Below are 20,078 nucleotides of genomic sequence, written 5' to 3' on the forward strand. Positions count from 1 at the left end.
TTTTTCTTGAAAAAAATTTTTAATTTAACAAAAAATTATTCAATTTTCATCAAAAAAAGGTAAAAAATTAATTTTTTTATTTAAAAAATTTTAATTTAACAAAAATTTATTAAATTTTCAACGAAAAATTAAAAAAAAAATTTTTCTTTAAAAAATTCTTAATTTAACAAAAATTTATTAAATTTTCATCAAAAAATAAAAAAAAAATTTTTTCTTTAAAAAATTTTTAATTTAAAAAAAAATTATTAAATTTTCATCAAAAAAGGTAAAAAAATAATTTTTTTCTTTAAATAAAATTTAATTTAACAAAAATTTGAATTTTTAACTAACAAAAATTATTTTTTCTGTGCCAAAGCTTGTTGCATCTGCCATTGAATCATCATATCTTGCGTGAAAATGACATCTTCCGGACTATACGGCGTCAGCGGGAGATCATAAGGCATCGGAAACTTTGGTACACCATTTTTATCCTCCCCCAATGGGAAGTAATTCATCTGTTTTTCTGTTTTCAGCACAAATTTCGGCAAAAATAAGACTCCTGCTTCGAAATTGTTGATCCGCAAAGTTGCTTCAAGCTTTGCTGACTTATTAAAATTACCCCAAGCGGCTTTCGATAAATTCGCTGATGTCAAAACGAACCAATAAAGTCCCCGATCGGTCCATCGAGCGTACGTTTTGATGTGTGGCATTGCCTGATTTCGATTCCGCGTCTTGGATTTCCATTGGAAAAGATGATTTCGGAGCCACGGTTGTTTTTCGTTGACTGCTCGGGAGTACGGGAGACATCCGCCGCCCATCATATCATCATGACTCCCTTTGACGTTGTTGTAAGTCGGATAAATTAGCTTAAATTGCGGCACACGACGAATCCCAAGAGGCGCTGAATCTCTTCGAAAACTTTGACTCCATTCGGCGGCGATGTACGAGTTCAAATTTGGTCCCAAACTCCCGATCGACGAACATTGCGCGACAATTCCAGCTGAATCGTCAATCGGAGCTGCATGTTTCCCCAGCAAATATCCCAAACGGGGATGACCCCATGGCGGGCCTCGATTCGGGATATCGCGATGCGATCCGAGCACAGAAGCGACGAAACAAACATTCACGCTGCTAAAATCCGTTTTTCGCAGGCGAGAAATCCACGGTTGGAGACGCCCGATGCGATAAGCGACGAGATAGCGACAGAAATCGTCACGAAATCCGGTTGGGCTTTCGCCGGCTGCGGTATCGGCATCTTCGGGCAAAGGCGGGAGGGTGTTCGAGATCCATAAGCCTTGCGTTCGGTTATGCCAATCGTCGACGTAGAGGTTGGCGGTTGAGACAACGATGCGAGAACTGCCGTCTTTGTAGCAGAAAATCATGAGTTTGGAATGATGAGTGGCGAAGGGATTGCCGCCCATGTCGACTTTTAAGGCGGTGATGTTGGGACGAGTTTTTGAAATGTTGCGGAGGTCTTCGGAATCGTCGCCGTATAAGACGAGCATCGGTTTTCCCCTAAAAAAGGAAATGAAAAAAAAAAATAAAAAAATTAATTTAAAAAAAAATTTTAAAAAATCGATTTTTTTAGAATCCAGGCAAAAAAATTAATTAAAAAAAAATATTTAAGAAAATTTTCTTTGTAAAAAAAATTAAATTTGGAAAATTTTTACATGAAAAATATAAAATGGGAAATTCTCATTTTTTTTTTTTTTTTTTTTGAAAAAATTAAATTTAAAAAAGATAAATTATTCAAGACAATTTTATTAAAAAAAATTTTAAAATAATTTTGTAAAAAAAAAAAATTTATGAATTTTTTGGAATTTTCTATAAAAATGACAAATTTACATTTTATTTATTTTTTTAAAATTTTTTTATTTGAAAATATTAATTGAAAAATTTTTTTTCAAAGAAAAAAAAATTAAATTAAATTAAAATATTTTTTTAATATTTTTATAAAAAAATGACGACTTTCGAAAATTTTCATTAAAATTAAAAAAAAAAACTCTTAAACTAAAAATAAAATAAAAAAAAATCAAATTTGAAAAATAACATTTTTACTTAAAGTCAAATAAAAAATTAATTTTCATTTAAAATATTTTTATTTAAATATTTTCTTTAAAAAAAAATAAATTTTGAAGAATATTTCTTGAACAAAGTAAAAAATATATCAAAAAATGTCAAAATTTAAATTTTTATTTAAAAAAAAATAGTTTTTAAACTATTTTCTTAAAAAAAATTTTTTTTGAGGATTTTGTAAGACTTTTACTTAAAAAAAATTAAATTATAAAAATTTTTTCCTAAAAAAATTTAAAATTTCGTGAAAATTTTGAACATTTTTTTTAAATCAAGACAAATTTTTTAAGAATTAAAAATGTAAAAGTGAATTTTAAATATTTTCAAGTAAAAAAATAATACTTACTCTTGTCCAGCAAAGTAATAATTCGCATTGAGCCACGCAATATCGACCATAAAATTAATTTGAACGCTATTTTCCAACTCGCCAAGGCTCTCATCGAGCAATTCCATGAACGTAACTGTCAGAGGCTCGTTATGAGTTGGCTTTGAATCCGTAATTGCTGTCAAGAAAAAGTTGTAAGGCGCAGCATTTTCCAATTTTCGCGCCATTTGCCCTTTTGGAGCGACGACATCGAAGTAATCGTGAACATTTCTCGCTAATTTTCGACGAATTTCGCGTTCAGCTTCTGTTGCGGCGTTCTTGCTCGTCGACGGCGATGGATTTGGCTTTGAATCTTCAACTTTTTGGTTCAATTTTTGCGGTGAGTCTTCAATTTCTTCAACTTTTTCATCATTTTTCGTAATTTCAACCTCCGAAATTTTAGTTTCTTCCTTCTTTGGAGTTGCTTGAACAGTTTTTTCAGGAATTTTATCGATTGCAGCCTTTTTTGTTGGTTGATCGCTCACGAGATGCGGAAAAAGTTTCTCTACGATGTCACATTGGACTGCTACAATCTCTCTGCTGAACGCCAAATCCTTTGGAATTGTGAATTCTCCGTTTGTTCTGCCTTGTTGCACTATTTTGTGGATGTGATTGTGAGCGAATTGCTCAAAATGAATCGGATTCTTGCGATAACAGTTCGTGTTGTACTGACATTCAGTCGTCGGGAGTTGTTTTCGTTTCGACATTTTGCTAAAAAGGACGAGAATTCATTGAAAACACGGAGAAAGGACACGAACGAGATGAAATTTTGTTGTTTTTGCGCGATTTTGGAGGAGTTTGGAATGTACAGTGGGGTTGAAGAAGGAAAACAAACAAATTTTTGTAGAGTGAATCGTCGCGGGAACCAGCTTGGTATCGATTTTCTTTAAAAATTTTTTTTTAATAATTTTTATATTTTTTTAAAGAATCATAATTTTAAAAATTTAATTTAAAATTTTAATTTTTAAAATATTTTAATTATTATTTTAATAAAAAAAATTTTGAGTTTTAAAAAAATTAAATTAAAAAATTAATTAAAAATTTAATTTAATTCATTTAATATTTATTATTATTTTTTTTAAATTTAATTAATTATTAAATTAAATTAATTAAAATTTGTTTAAAAATAAACTTTTTAATTTCAATATTTTGATTTAAAAATTTTAAATTAATTTTATAAATATTTTAATAAATTTAATTCATTTATTTTCAAAAATTATTTTAATTAAATTTTTTAAACGAATTTAATTTTTTATTTCAATTAATTTAAATTAATTATTTTTTAATTTTTATTTTAATTAAATTTTTAATTAAATTTTATTTTAATTAAATTTTTAAAATAAAAAAAAAAATTAAAAATTATTAAAATAAAAAAAAAAATAAAATTTATTAATATTTTTTAATTTAATTTTTCTTTCATTTTAATTTACTTATTTATCAAAATTAATTAAAATTAAATTGATTTAAAAAATTAAATATTTAATTTATTTAATTTAATTTAATTTTTTTTTAATTTTAAAATTATTTTTATTAAAAAAATTCTTGAAATTAATTTTAAAGGAAATTTTATGAAGAAAATTTATGACAAATCAATATTTTACAGCAAAGCTGATAGAATTAAAGAAAAACAAAAGGACAACAAGGACTTTTCCACACAAAATCCAATTGGAATTCACGAATAATGTGTTTTGTCGTGTGATATTTCGAGAGATTTCTGTAAATTTTTCATCATGAAGTGAGTGCCATATCCTTCAAACGTCCCAAAATCCCCAAAAAATCCTCTAAACCTTGAATTTCAATAAAATTTTCTTGCAGTTACTCATCTGACACGGAGAATTACGATGGCAGAAATGGTGCCAGGCAATTTTCCAGCCTTAGCGTGCAAAGTCACGACATCGACAACCGCTCGTTGGACAACTTGAACAACGCCAAGGGCTTGACACCCGTGAATTCGCATCCGCTCATGATGCAACTTTCGCCCACGGGCAGCAATAGTTCGAGCGAAATCGAGTATTGTCCTCCGTCGACGACGAGCACGAAGAAAAATAGTCAAAAAAGCAGCAATTTTCAAACATATCCGGATTTGGTGCCCGAAACTGACAAAAATTCGCGACTTTTGAGCAACGGCACGACAAATGCGAATCATCAGCATTTCAAGCATCACAAAAATTGCACGACACTGTCCACACTGGATGTTGTAAATAACTCGGAGGCAGCTGTGACGAGTACAAAGTTGCATGGCGTGCGCAAAAAAATCGCCGTTCTCGAAGAACCTTCAAACGTGAGTTCAGGATCGGAGCCGGATTTGTCGCAATATCAAGCTGCAGTCGCGCCCACGTACGAAAGTGTCACTTTGATCTCAAAATCCGCGAAAAACAAGAAAAAACCATCAACTTTGGGCATTCGCGAGACTCAGAGGAAAATCACGTTGGAACCGAATCTCTTCAATGACGACCTTTCGTCGCCCGACACAATTTCGGGGCAAAGTTTTGACGAACGCGGAAGACGAATGTCGCTCGAAAGTCCCACAAATTCGATTTTTGATGATCCTTTTCAGGCAGGAGGAGGCGTTGAAGAAGAAAATCCGGGACGAGATCGGAGTAATTGGGTCAAAGTGATTTTGCCGGATGGCAAAACGAGGGAAATTGATATGAAAGTTATTGAGCCGTACAAGAGGATTTTGTCGCATGGCGGTTATTTGAATAACAAGAAAAATGCGATAATTATTTTTAGTTCTTGCTTCCTGCCGGATCGTTCGAGGTCAGATTATCACTATGTCATGGCGAATTTGTTCTTGTATGTGATAAAGACGTTGCAGCAACTCATTACGGATGACTATGTGCTGATTTATTTCCATGGCGGCTCGAATAAGAATAATGTTCCGCCGTTTCGGTGGTTGAAAAAGTAAGTTTTTGAATAAATTTTAAATAATTTTTTTAAATCAATTTTTAATATTTATTTTTTAATTTTATTTAAATTTAATTTAATTTTTTTTTCATTCATAATTTTTTGTTTTTATTTTTTTAAATTAAATAATTTAATATTTATTCATTTTTTTTTATCAAATTTAAAATTTTTCGTTCATATTATTTTATTAAATTTGTTTTATTTTAAATTAATTTAAAAAAAATATGTTTTTTTATTTATTCGAATTTTTTATTTTTTTCTTTATTTATTACAAATTAATTTTAGAAAATAATTTTTTTAGTCAAATTAATTATTTTTAAACTATTATATTCAAATTATTTATTTTTCTTTTTATTATTCTATTAATTATTTTTTAAATGAATTTTAATTTAATTTTATTTTTCATATTTAATTAATTTTTTATTTATTATTTTTTTTTGATTTTTTTTTATTCTTTTTGAATTATTTTTTTCCTAATTTTCAATCAATTATTTTTAATTTATTTTTTAATTATTTAAAATAATTTTTAATTGCAAAAACAAAAAATTTTTAAATTTTAAATATTTCAATTAAAAGTTTATTAATTAATTAAAAATTTTTATTAATTAATATTTAATATTTTTCTTTTTATAAATTTTTATTAATTTAATTTAATTTAGGTATTAATTTTTTTATCTAATTTAATTTTTTTTATTCATATAATTTTATTAAATTTATTTAATTTTTAATTTATTTTAAAAAAATATGATTTTTTTTAATTTTTGGTTAATTTTATCAATTTTTCTAAATTTTTTAAATTATTTTTTATTTATAATTAAAAAATATTTTTTTTTAATTTAAACATTTTTTTTCTTTGTTTAATTTTTAAATTTTATAATTAAAAATAATTTAACTAACCTATTTTAATATTCATATTATTCGGAAATTTTTTATATAAAAACTATTTTTTATAAAAATAATTTTTTTTCAGATGTTACCAACTAATCGATCGCCGCCTTCGAAAAAGCCTCAAAAACATGTATCTCGTGCATCCAAGTTTCTGGCTGAAATCCATGGTTTGGATGTTGCGCCCATTTGTGAGTGCAAAATTCTGGCGAAAACTCGTCTATGTCAACTCGCTGGAGGAACTTTACACATATGTCACTGTTGAAAAGGCTGCCGTCCCCGATAAAGTCAAAAATCACGACGCAAAACACTCGTAAGAAATTTTTCCTCCACAAAAAAAATCACTTTGCAGCTTTCCAATTGACAAAGAAAAATCTCTTAAAGCTTGCCCTTCATAAATTTTTGCACGGTTCAAGCGTAGAAACTAAAAAAAACAAAGCAAACTAAAAGACAATAGTATCGAAAAAAAATAAAAATTAAATAATTTTAGAGAAAAAAGTTAAAAAAAAATATCAAAAATTGTTGTGTTTGTAAAATGTTTGGCTATTATTGTAGAATTATTGTTAAAAAATTATAATTTTTCTGTAGAAAAAAAAATACTTAAAAACTTTCATCACTTACTTAATGAAAAATAGAAAACTTGCACGGGTTGCTTAAAAAATATATTTAAAAATATTTAAAAAATGATGAATCAACTCACCTAAAACGATCTCAGTGCATGCGATGTTTGGTCATCGAACGATATCTAAAGAATTTTATTTAAAAAAAAAATATTTAAAAATGTAGAAATTAAGTAGCGAATCAGATAATCATCAAAAATAAATAAAAATCCAATCACACAAAAATTCCCAATCAAAATAAAATAAAAAAAATTATTTATTAAAACAAAAAATGAAACGTGACCTATAGAAAAATATTTATTGAATTATTTTCATCATATCCTCATAAAAAAAATATAAATTAAATTTTAAAAAATTATTTATTTAATAAATTTTAATGAAAAAATGCTTAAATTAAAAAATAAATAATTATTTAAAAATATTTAAGTAGAAAAAAATGCACGTGTAGCTGAAAAAGTTCTGATTCTAAGTAGACTAAAAAAATTAACAAGATTTAAATAATATTTCAGAAAAAAAGTAAAAACCAAAAAAAATTATGATAAATTCAAATAACAGGAAAATGAAAGAAATTTTTGCATCGAAAATTTTTTAATTAAAAATCTAATTTTCTGACAGGGTTTGGAAAAATTTCTGAAAAAAATATTTTTTTTTTTGCTGAATTTTTAATTAAAATTAAAGTCTTATAGTTACTTAATAATTTCTAAAATTTTATTTTTCAAAAATGTCTAAAAATTTCATAAAAATTTATAAAATTTCCAAACCCTGTTCCTGTTCAAATTTTACTTCAAAACTTACCTGAAAAAATTTCCTCAATAAAAATTTTCAAAATATTTATCAAAAAACTTAAAGAAAAAAAATACTAAAAACGATCGTAGAATTGATAATTTCTAACAAAGTAAAACAACTAAAAGGAACCATTTGTGGAAAAAATTAATTGGTTTTCACATAAAAGCAAAAGCAAAAATAAAAGTAGAAAAAATAAAAAGAACAATGAACGAAAAAAAGTAGCAAAAAAAAATTCAATAAGTTTTAACCAAAAAAAAAATTAAAATAAAAACATTAATTAATTCATAATCAGTTAAAAAATAAAAAATGTACGTAAAGTGTCCGTTAATTGACAAAAAAGTAAGAAAAATGTTAATTATGTGTTCGTAAAATTTGTGAGGCTTAAAAAATATCAAAACGCGAGTTGTTAAAATTAAGTTAAGAGTTCAAAGTGTGAGAAAAGTTCATAAATATTAAATTAAATAAAATATAAGAAAATGAGTTTGAATTGTTTGTGAGTATAAATTTAAAAAAATATAAAAAAATGTATTAAATAAAAAATATAAATAAATAAAATAAAAAATATAGAAAAAAATTAGTGTAAAAAAATAATTAAAAATATTTTTTTATTTCAAAAAATCTCAATTTTTTGTGTAAGTATTAAATATTTATTTATTATTAATTTATTAATTAATTATTATAATTATATTATGTTGTATAGGCATTATTTTATAATTTTAAATTATATTTTTTTCAATTTTTTTATTAATAGAAAAAATTATGCTAAGCTACGAAACTCATTTAAATATTTTTTAATTTTTTTTTCAATAAATTTTTAAATTATGTACAACTTAATTTTAACAATTTTTAATTAATTCTTCATTTTTTTAATCATAAATTAATAATAATATCAATAGTTTTCATTTTTTCAAAGCACTAAAAAAAGGTTGAGAATTGTGTGTGTGCGACGATGACATTTTGAATGTCCTTTCGATGTCCCCAATGTGATTGGGGCTCAAGTCTTGTCAATTGTTGAAATCCTTAACTTTATTATATAATTTAATGTTTTCTTATAGTTTTACGTGTTTTACTTTTCTACATGCTACAATTGAATACCTTTTCGTTATACACATCAATGAAACTTGTCTCTTCACTACGATTCGAGGGTTTCCTTATCTTTCAAATTTCTTTTGCTAAATTCGTTATCTAAATCTTTTTTGTTATAGAAAATGGTCCTTTTTGCTTATCTACGTTCATTTTTTTTTTTGTTAAATATTTTTTTTGTGAGTAAATGTGCGCGATTACGTTTAATTTTTTTTAATTTTAATTTTTGTGGGGTTTGAGGGTTGTTGATAATTTTTTTTTCAAAATTTTAAAAATCATTTCACAAATTTTAGGTTGATAAATTAAATTAAATTTAATAAAAAATTCTTAAATATTTTAAAATTCAAAATTTTTAGTTTAAAAAAAATTATTTTTTGAATAAAATTTAAAAAAAATATTTTTTATTTAAAAATTAAATTAATTTAATAAAATTAAAAAAAAATTTTTTTTTAAATAATTTAAAAAAATATTTTTTGGATGAATTTTCTTTAAGAAAAATTAATTTTTTAAAATTTAAAAAAAAAATTAAAAAAATTTAATTTTATTTTTTAAATAAAATTAAAAAAATTTTTTTTTTTTAAATAAAATTATTAAAAAAATAAAAATTGAAATTTAAAAAAATTTTTGATCTATTTTGTTTACTTTTTTTTTAAAAAAATTTATTTTTTTTTTATTCAACGAAAAATTTTAATTAAAATTTAGAATTAAAATCAAAAAAGATCTTTTTTTCAATTTGAGCAGATTTTTCGATAATTTCAATTTAAAAAAAATAATTATGATAAAAAATTAATAAATCTTCACATAAACTTTAGAAAATTTAAGTAATTTTTTTTAAATTTTTTCCTTAAGAATTTATGTTAATTTTTTTAATTAACTTCTTATCAAAAATTTTGATTCTTCAATATTTTTTTTATGAAAATTTTTATCAACATTTAATTTTTCTAACTTTTTGTGTCAATCAACTTTTGTTTTCCTCCTAAAATGAATGAAAAGTGTATTGCTTTGTGCTTAATTTAAACTATTTTCATTAAATTTCTGTTTTTTCTTTAAGGTTAAATGTTTCAGTAGCTCTCAATTTCCTGCATTTTTGGTAAGTCTTACTTTTTTTTGGTCTCTACTTTTAACTGGAATGCATTTTCTGTGTTTATTTTCGTCTTTTTGCTCGAATTCAGTCCTACAATTCGAGCAACAAGACCTCCTCATGCTATAAATAAGCGCCGGAATTCATCATGCGATCGTCGTACAAACTCAGCGTCTTACTCGCTCTCACGCGTTTCTCTCTGACAGATTTCGGAACGTCTCCGGGAGTTTTTACTCTCTGACTTGGATCTCTTAATTGCTCCTTACTCGGTCCAAATACTTCGTGATAAATTTCAAGCGATCGCTGTCTCTTTAACTGCGAAATTTCCGCCGCGTGATCAAGACTCGTGCTACTCGTGGCGCTTTTTATCGTATTTGCGCGGGAAATTACGACAGTCGGTGACAAATGCGACGAATTGTTTGTTGGGACAACGGCGAATTTTTGTCGCGCGTCATTATTGCTGCTCGATGATGTCGCCGGAAGACTCCTGTAGAGCTCAGGAACACGCACACTGATCGGCGAAAGGTCTAAATTACGCGGGCGTTGCATAACAACGGGATCTGTATGGATCGTCGATGAGATAACGTTGTCTTTGTTGCGTAAATTCACTATCACATTTTTGGCGGGAGACGAAGTGCCATCCATATTAACGCGAACTGTCAACGCGTCATCGACTAAATTTGATTTTTCATCATTATTCGTGTTTTTGAAGATTTTTCGTTCAATTATCGCTCGAACTCCGGGCCATCCGCGTGATTTTCTGTCTCTGCCTGAAGATGACGAACTCGATCTTTCGCCGGAAATGATTTCATGTTGAACTTCGGAGTTTCCTTTTTCGATGTATGTGACATGGGTACTGCCGCTGCTGCTTCTTTCGGGATACGGTTGAATCGGGGGATGAATTTCCTTGTTCTTCAACATTGACGAACCATATAAAGATCCTTCCGCTGCAGTTGGAATTGGCGCCAAAACTGAAACATTTTCCTTCGCATTCGGGCTTGTTGTGATAAAGGAAGGAGTTGTAGGCGCCGCTAAACTACTCATTGCCGGAGCATTTCCTCGAGGTCTCATACTTGAAAGTTCATTGATTCGTTCTTCAACGCATCGCGAGGTAAGTCTTGCTTCCGCATCATGATCCCAACAATCTTCGCACGTTTCTTTGGCGAGTTTGCTTGCCAAGCCCCCGCCCCATGAGGGGGGGAATTGAGGTCTTGCCTTTTGTTTCGATACCAAAACTTGCATATCTTCGAAGGAGGGATGTTTACCGATTTCCGCTTCATATGGCGCTAAATAAGGCGGAACTGCAGCTTCTGAAGTATACCAATCGCGACAACGAACACAAAGTTCCCAAAGTGTCAAACCTAAAGAGTAAACGTCAATTTGCTTTAGGGCTGATTCACAATCTCTCAAATTGACAGCTCCCTCGAGGATTTCCGGAGCCATATACCGAACTGTTCCAACTTCATTTATACTTTTCGTCTCAGCAGAAACAAGTTCACCTCTAAAGTCGTATTTAGATCCATAAGTTTTTAGAGCGAAACCGAAATCACAAATGCAACATGACAGATCAGCTTTTACCAAAATGTTGTTAGAATTCAAATCACGATGACAAACGCAAGGTTTGACAATTCCATCACGTTTGACTTCAGCATGTAGATGAGCTAAACCTCGTGCAATTGACTTCGCCATTTTACAAAAAGTACTGAACGAAATTGTGTTTGCCAATAAATACGATTGAAGCGATCCAAGAGGAGCTAATGATAAAACGAGCAAGTATTCGATGTTTCCATCCATCGTTTGACGTTCATCTGACCCGAAATACATCAAAAGCCCGGGATTATCCATGAAAGGTAAACTATAAATGTCACGTTCATTGTAAAAATATTGTTTGTTGTGCGCTGTGTAGATTTTGACAGCGACAGGTTGTTCATTGACAATTCCTTTCCACACGCTGCCGAATCTGCCTTGACCAACCATTGCAACTACATTCAAATTATCGACATTATAGCTATTACAGCTGTACAAAGGACCTGAAGGAGCTAATGGAGATAACTCTGGCATCGGTTTCGGACTTTGCAAACACCAAATATAAGTCATTCCGAAAAAAATTACAATCCCAGTTACCACGAAAAATGCGTAAAAGGCGGGAACTTCCCACAGTGAAATTGTTTCCATATTCAAGGGAGGTTGACTCGCACTCGATTGAATTACAGACTCAGCTGTGCCGGGATCATTTTCGCCAAGAGTGAAGTTAATATTGCACAAATCAGTGTTGCAACAACAGAATTTGATGGGACGAGGAGGACCTGAGGATGAACTGATGCATTGAGATTTGTTGCATTCTTCACGGTCTTTGTCGCTTGATGGGAACCAACAACCTTGAAAATGGTAAATATTAATAGAATTTATTTTTTTTTTTAGAAAACGTGAAAAAATTTACCTTGCTTTTCCAAAATTTGTTCACTTCCGTTGATGCCAACGACGCTGTAGCAAAATTCAGTTGATCGGGGGCAACGAATTACGCCAGATTCTAAAAGAGCTGTATCCTAAAGTGTTTAAAGTAAAAGTTTAAAAAGTAAGTGAGATGAAGCAAATATTTAAAAAAAGGTAACTTACATTTTTGTTCAAGTCATCATCGTCGGTAAGTTCTTCATTTTCATTATCAAAATTTTCGTCTTCCTCGTCATCTTCAGGGAAAGATGGTTCGATTTTCTGATGATATTTTGTATTTTCTCCTTTTTGGTAGATTTTGCACAGTCTACGTTCATTGGGTTCTGTAACAATACAAAAAGTAAGTTATGATTTTAATACAATTTTTCTTTCAGGTAATACTATATAGGATAATTTTCAAAGATTTTAATGAAAATCGTTCTAATTTGCTTCGAATACCAATAGTTTCGAAGCTTAACCTTCAAAATGAACATCAAAAAATAAAAGCCGAGTTGTCGTGAGATATGAGCTATCGAATGTCAAGAATATTAAGTCAGTTTCAACTTAAGTTAAGTTAAAGCTTAACCCTCGAATATGGAGAAATTTCATTTAAGAAAAAAAAAAATTAAAATAATGAAAGGATGAAAATTTAACCTCAAATTGAAAAATTATAATTATAAACCAACCAAATTAAATGAAATTTTCAGATCAAAAGTAAAATCATACATTTTAGAGCATTAATTTTTTTAACCTATGAATTATGGCAGTTTAATATGGATCAATTTATTGACTATTAAATGACAAATTTTCAATTTATGTAGTACAAATTCGAAAATAAAAACAAGGAAGATGAATCTGGATCACTTTAAAATCGAAAACAAAAAGATCGAATCGTTTTAAGAAACAAATTCCAGTTTTCAGATCGACTGAAACAATAATTTGCTAAAAATAGGAAAGCAATGCTTTATAATATCAAAACTTTTCACACAAGAAAACTTTATTACAAGCAATTGATACAAGATAATAAGAAACTTTTACTAAAAAATTGGTTGAGGATTTAAGGAGGATTTTTCTTCAAATTAAGCCTTTCATTGGAGCAAAGAATAATTTATGAAGCTCAAATAACCCGATTTCATCATTTTATCGAAAAAATATATGGCATGAGATTTTTTGATGGTTAGTTAGGCCTAACATTCATTTGTTGTTAAAAAAGAACATTGTCAAAAAAATCTATCTTGAAGGATGTAAAATTTATCAAAATTTTTCAAAAATGACTTGATGATTTATAAAAAGAAAATCGCCAATGACAAGAAATTATTCAAAATCCTTTAAAACCTTGAAAACATTACCATAAGAAATCCAATATCAAACTAACAATAAAATTCTATCGTCCTGAGTCAAGTAAACGAGACATCCAACAACATATCCAATTAAATTAATGAACCACATTAACGCTAATGAAATCACTCCGATAACGATCATTAATTCGAACAACGACCTCTAAACTAAATGCTTGTCTAAACCTTCATGAAAATCTAATTTCCTTTCATTTCCGATGAAAAAACATCCAAAATTAGGTGAAGGCTATTAAAATTTTGAATTTAAGCCTCTTCTATCAAAAAACTCAACCTTCAAAAACCTGTCATCGAAAGAACTTCAACACTTCACTTTCCCCATATAAACATTAGATACTACTTACCACATTTCACTATGTTCACGAGACACAACAACAACACGAGCAACGTCACTGCCAAATATAGACGAGCACCTTTTTCCATAATTATCCGCACAGTACAGTACTTTCTCCCTTTTTTGTTCTTGGTTTTTAAATAGACACCGCCGCAATTTAATTTTTGTTATTTTATGTAGTTTCTCTATCGTAGCTACACAATCTAATTGCACCTTTTTTTAAAAAAACATGCGAAAAATTTTGTGCTAATTTTTCCTTAAAAGCAACAACAAATCACAACACGCCGATGTACTTTGTACAGAAAAAATTTGTTGTTCCCTTTTTTTTCTTTGTGACTTTTCGTAAACGACAACAAAATTATTGATTTTTCTTCCTCTCTTCGCAATTTCGTCGTGCCTACGCTGTTTGTATATTTTTATGTTATTTTTTTTTTGCGTGTATGAAAATCAATAAGAGGCCACTGAGGATTTTCGTCTTCTTTCTTTGATTATTTTTTGGGTTTAATTGCACTTTTTTTGCTCACATTACTCACTAATTAACACAAAAACTGGTCTAAAAAGCTGCAGATTGACAGCTGAAACTCATCGATGAATTGTCGTCGTCGTCGGCAGTCACTTAAAAATTCACATAATTGTATTTGTTGATGTGAATTGCGATCAATTTATGTTTGATTGTTTGCTTGAGTTTATGTAATGCGATTTTTAGTGACATTTTTTCATTTGATTATTTGGCGACGAGGATTTTTTTTCACGAGTTTTTAGTTTCACATGTCTTGGAAAATTTTTTTCTTATGTAATTTTCCTTTCTTTTTCAACACTTTCTGCTTGCTACTTGCGACGACAAATCCTTTTTCGCTTTTTTGTGTTGGTTTTCAGTGAAAAAATGAAGATTTTTATGCTCAATTGAAATCGGGCGCGTAAAATAATGATTTTTACTGATTTTTGTGTGTTTAGTTTGTTACAGAAAATTTTATTTATTACAATTTAATTTTAAATTGCACTTTTTAACGCCACAATGTCTGAATGTCTGATACAATATTGATTTTCTATTCGGTTTTCCACACCGAGGGGGAGCGTTGTACACGTATAGCTGTACAGACGTGTATAGAAACGTCATACGCTATGGCTGTACGGGATGTACGGAAAATGTTCATATGATGGGAGAACAGTGGCGTGCGTTGATAGTTGAAAGGATTCAGGATAGTTTTTGATTTGAACAAATGTCGAGAGTAAAAAAAATTGTAGAGATTTAATTTTTATGAGGTTTGAAAGGCGCTTCGATGCTTTGAGAAATGCGAGGAATTTAAATTCTTCGCGTAATGAATCTTGACCTACATTAACGATTTTCGGTTTGACAATTTATTTGATTTTCTTCAACGAACGAGAGATAATTAATCGATTTCTCATGAAAATTTTTTTTTTATAAGAAATTCATCTCTTTTGAGATAAATTTTCTTATAAAAAACATCCTGAATTAAGGATTTCTCTCATTGAACGTCTCTCGTATATTCACAGATTCTATCTGGTTAAGTGGAAAACTGTTGCATATCGTCTCGTCTACTCTACTCTACTCTTCTCAATAGACAGAAATTCACGTACGAGATTTCGTTCTCTTTTTGCGGCGTGCTCTGTTATTCGCGCGGTATTGCAAATATTTGTCACATTTGATCGTTTGTCTTTCTGTCGATGCGTTTCGTAAAGTCATCATTGATTAAAGTTGTAATTGATTGAATCTCGATGCGATGTTTATTTCGGCGGATTGTCGATGTTGAAGATTTATGTCAATCAGTTAGTAGAACGAATTCTTGAAAAGTTCAGATTGTCTGCGAATTTTGTTATTGTTTGAATGTTAAGACAACGACTTGCAATTGATTAGAGTTGATTACTGAGATGCGTTGAGATAAAAAGCGGAATTATTGTTTAATTTGTGGATTACATTGTTGCGGAATTGTTGAAATGGAAAAGTACTGAACTTAATTTGAATTCTAATAAAGACGATGTTAATTTGTTTGTTAAATGGTTTAAAATACATTTTGAGAATAGATTTTTAGTTTAGAATTGGATGCATTTTTTTGATTGAAAAAAATTCAGAAGTTATATTAGGCTTATTATAAATATTTAAAAAAAATATTTTTCATAAAATTAAATAAAAAAAATTTAAATTATAAATTTTCATGATTTGAAAAAAAAAATTTTCAAATTAAAAAAAAATAAATTTTCTATTTAAAAAGATCACAAATCAACTTTTTGAGATAAAAAGAATTAAAATTTTAAAGAAAATTAAATTTTCGAAAAATTCGACATTTGTTATAATCAAAACCATCAAAAAGATATAAAAGAAATTTTTTTACGTAATTTTTTACGTATTTTTTTACGTATTTTTTTACGGATTTTTTACGTATTTTCTATATTAAAATTTTTCAAAAATTATTTAATTTTATAATTTGCACAGTCTCTCATATATTATCGAAATTTCATTAAAAATTCTAACAACTTTATACCAAATTGAGTCTTGTTCATAATAAGATATCACAGATATTGGTCTTAATCTATTATTGCTTCTTAATTCATATAATTGAAATTCTTTGAGTCTTCTTTATTACAAAATTTCTGCTCATCGTTGAGAATTTTTTTCTTATTTATTTAGTCAATTAATAATAAATTAATAATTTAATCAATTCATTTCAGTTTTTCTACGATGGGAAAAGCCAATTAAAAGTCTTCCTTCTTAGAAAAATCATTCCAAATTAACAATCAAACAATTAAATGAAAAGTTTAAAAGTTTCTTCAAATGATCGATTTTCCAGTTGGTTATTGAAATTTTTTCCTTTAAGTCTTCAAAGGGTTAAATTTTCTATAGAAGAAAAATGAAATAATTTTATATAAAATTTTAGCAGATTTTTTTTTCATATTTTTATAAAAAAATGTTTAAGCTTACTTATAATTTTATTTTTTATAAATCCAGAATTCAATTTTCGGAGCTATTTAGACTTTTATAATTAATTTGAGCTCTCGATCGATTAATTTTAACATCCGATGAGAAAATATAATAAATTTAAAGAAAAAATTCTTGTATTTTTTCCTTATTTTTTATTTTAAAAATTTTAATTAAAATAAAATTAAATATTTATTTTTTCAAAATTAATTTATTTAAAATTTTAATGAATTTTGACTTTTGAACTTTTTGAAGTTATTATCTTTTTTTAAAAAAATTGCTAAATTTTGAAAATCATTAAAGATTTGTTACATATTTTATAAATTTTAATCGATTTTTAATGTTCAAAACAAACAATTAAACATTTTTGGTAAAGTTTGAAAAAAAATCTTTAAAATTGAGAATTACCTGATTTTTTTTATTAATTTGAGCTTTTGAGCTTCAATTTGAGATCCTTTCCATAATTTCCTAAAACAAAAATTTTTAACGGCAAAATTCTTTAAATTTAAAAATCATTCTAAAACAAACTTTTAATTACGTCACAAACTTACCTCCAACTTTTTTTTTGTTTTTATTCTTATCTACTTCCCGATAACTACTTCTACATAATACAAAGTAACGCTCCAGTTGGCAACACACACCTCCATGATGATCGTTACTTCGTTGTCTAGCAAAGTTTCTCATTTGCATCCAACAAACGAACATTCCAGTAGTGAACATTCTCACACACAATTCTCACTAACATTTAAACAAAAACAACCACATTAATCTATTCCGAGCTTAGATACGACTCGTAGACACCAATAGACACAAATACGACAAAAATGATAATAAAATTCAAATATTAAGTAATTCTTGTTTGTTGTTGTTTACATCGAGACTGTCGGCATGTCAGACGAGTTTTTAATGTTTCTGGTTTTCTAAAAAAAAAAAATAGAAGTTAGTTTCGTTCTACCGGTTAAGTGATACAGTTGAGAGTTAGAAGTCGTTAGTCTCCAAGAATTAATTAAGCACGTTGTTAATTAGTTAAAATTTTTAAACTGTTGAAGGAAATTTTAGGAGTTTTTGTACTTTTTGTTGCTATTTTAACGTTAAATCTCTGTAAAAATCATTCTAAAGAAATGACTTCGTTCGTTCAAGTTCCTGCAGGATCCGATTTTCCTTTAGAAAATTTGCCTTATGGCGTTTTTTCGACAGCTGATAATGTGAGTTTTTAATTTTTTTTTTAAATTTGAAGATTTTTCATTGAAAAAAATTTTTTTTCAGGCTAAACATCGCATTGGAAACGCAATTGGCGATCACATTTTGGATTTATCGGCAGTAGCTCACTTATATCCGAACAATGTTCAAGCTGCTCTTCGTTCTGAGACCCTCAACGATCTTATGAGTCTCGGTTATGACAATTGGAAAGTCGTTCGGGACGTTACTCGTTCCCTTCTTTCAACTGGATCGCCTCTCGCGAACGATTTAGCTCTTCAAAAAGCTTCGTTGGTGCATCAAAAAGACGCTACAATGCATTTACCTGCTACCATTGGCGATTATACGGATTTTTACTCGTCAATTCATCATGCGACAAATGTCGGGATCATGTTTCGTGGCAAAGAAAATGCTTTGATGCCAAATTGGAAGCACATTCCCGTCGGTTATCACGGCAGAGCGTCGAGTGTAGTTGTCTCGGGGACCCCTATTCGTCGTCCTTATGGACAAACGTTGCCTGTTGATGCTACAGAACCTGTTTTCGGGCCTTGTCGTCTCTTGGATTTCGAATTGGAAATGGCATTTTTCATCGGAGGACCTCCGACGAACCTCGGCGAACGCGTTACGGTTAACGAAGCAGCGAAACGCGTCTTTGGGTTTTCGTTGATGAACGATTGGAGTGCTCGAGACATCCAAAAATGGGAATATGTGCCATTGGGACCTTTCACAGCGAAAAATTTGGGCACGACAATTTCCCCGTGGGTTGTTACGACATTCGCTCTCGAGCCGTTTTTGGTTGATAATTACCCGCAAGACGTCAAACCCTTCCCGTATTTGCAGCACGAACAAAAATTCAACTTTGACATCAAGTTGGAAGTCGATGTCAAACGTAAGTACTTCAAAATTACTTTTATTTCATTTTTTTTTTCAAATACTTACCTCAAAATTTCAGCTGAAAATGCATCAACTCCAACCACAATTTGTCGCTCGAACTTCCGTCATCTTTATTGGACTCCGTTGCAACAAATCGCTCATCATACTGTGACTGGATGCAATCTCAAACCGGGAGATTTGATGGCTTCAGGAACAATTTCGGGCGATACCGCAGATTCTTTCGGTTCAATGCTCGAACTTTGCTGGAAAGGAACGAAGGAGATTCAATTGAACAATGGCGATACGAGAAAATTCTTGAAAGATGGCGATGAAGTGATTATTCGAGGATGGTGTGAAAATGCAAATGGGTTGAGAATCGGATTTGGACAATCAGCGGGAAAAGTTTTGCCGGCAATTCCTTTTTGAATGTAAAATTTTTGAAAATTTAATGCTAAGTTAGGTGATGGAATAAAAAAAATTATTAAAGTTCAAATAAAAAAAAATTATAATTTTTTAAAAATTAATTTTAAAGAATTTTTTTCAAAAATATCGAATTTTAAACAAAAAACGTAAAATATTATCAAAAAATTAAAAAATATTTTTTATATTTAAAAAAAAAAAAAATTAAATAAAATAATTTGCCCGGAAATATTTCATTCATTTTTTTTCGAAATTCAAATAAAAAATTTTCGAAATTATTTAGAAACTATTTCGAAATTAATTAAAAATTTACAAAAACTTTTAAAATTTTTGATATAAATAATTTTAAATTATTTAAGAGACAGTCTTCTATATTCTAAAAAGGAGATTAGATATGAATTTTTTTTATTTTTTTTTTTCGAAATTAATTAAATTTCGAAAATCTTAACTAATGAGAATTTTTTTTTTTTAATTACTTTTAAATTGAATAAAAATATTTTTTAAATTTTTGATGAAAATAATTTTAAATTATTTAAAGAACTTATGAAAATTTTAAAGAAAGTTGTGTTAAAAAATTTTGAAGTTTCGAAATATTTTCGAAATTTCTTGAAAAAAATAATAACAATGAAATTTTAGTTAAATTCGAAATATAAATTAAAATTTTTAAACAAAAAACGTAAATTATTCTCAAAATTTAAGAGACGGTCTTCTATATTTTAAAAAAGAATTTTGATATGAAAAAAAATTTTTTTTTCA

The 20,078-nt window shown here is 28.4% G+C and overlaps 4 protein-coding genes across 4 annotated transcripts; 2 read left to right on the plus strand and 2 right to left on the minus strand.

Annotated features, from left to right (window-relative positions):
* Window positions 1–223: 223 nt before the first annotated feature.
* On the minus strand, window positions 224–3,189 carry LOC134830506 (probable tyrosyl-DNA phosphodiesterase). Its single transcript, XM_063844011.1, has 2 exons — window positions 2,399–3,189; window positions 224–1,494 (listed from the first exon to the last, which is right to left on the minus strand). The coding sequence occupies exons 1-2, from the start codon at window positions 3,121–3,123 to the stop codon at window positions 336–338; spliced, it is 1,884 nt and encodes a 627-aa protein (XP_063700081.1). The 5' UTR covers window positions 3,124–3,189; the 3' UTR covers window positions 224–335.
* An 849-nt stretch (window positions 3,190–4,038) lies between these two features.
* On the plus strand, window positions 4,039–6,615 carry LOC134831503 (protein prune homolog 2). The gene is made up of 3 exons (XM_063845245.1): window positions 4,039–4,151; window positions 4,232–5,320; window positions 6,294–6,615. The coding sequence occupies exons 1-3, from the start codon at window positions 4,147–4,149 to the stop codon at window positions 6,523–6,525; spliced, it is 1,326 nt and encodes a 441-aa protein (XP_063701315.1). The 5' UTR covers window positions 4,039–4,146; the 3' UTR covers window positions 6,526–6,615.
* Window positions 6,616–9,871: 3,256 nt separating this feature from the next.
* Window positions 9,872–11,904, minus strand: LOC134829071 (bone morphogenetic protein receptor type-2). Its single transcript, XM_063842064.1, is given in 1 exon segment — window positions 9,872–11,904. A coding segment is annotated over 1 exon segment (2,004 nt). The 5' UTR covers window positions 11,876–11,904.
* Window positions 11,905–17,606: 5,702 nt separating this feature from the next.
* On the plus strand, window positions 17,607–19,389 carry LOC134830068 (fumarylacetoacetase). Its single transcript, XM_063843427.1, has 3 exons — window positions 17,607–18,037; window positions 18,099–18,918; window positions 18,982–19,389. Exons 1-3 carry the CDS (start codon window positions 17,954–17,956, stop codon window positions 19,326–19,328), a joined length of 1,251 nt encoding a protein of 416 aa, XP_063699497.1. The 5' UTR covers window positions 17,607–17,953; the 3' UTR covers window positions 19,329–19,389.
* The last annotated feature ends 689 nt before the right edge of the window (window positions 19,390–20,078 follow it).

Source organism: Culicoides brevitarsis, chromosome 2 (genome assembly GCF_036172545.1).
Source record: "Culicoides brevitarsis isolate CSIRO-B50_1 chromosome 2, AGI_CSIRO_Cbre_v1, whole genome shotgun sequence".
NCBI classification, from domain to species: domain Eukaryota; kingdom Metazoa; phylum Arthropoda; class Insecta; order Diptera; family Ceratopogonidae; genus Culicoides; species Culicoides brevitarsis.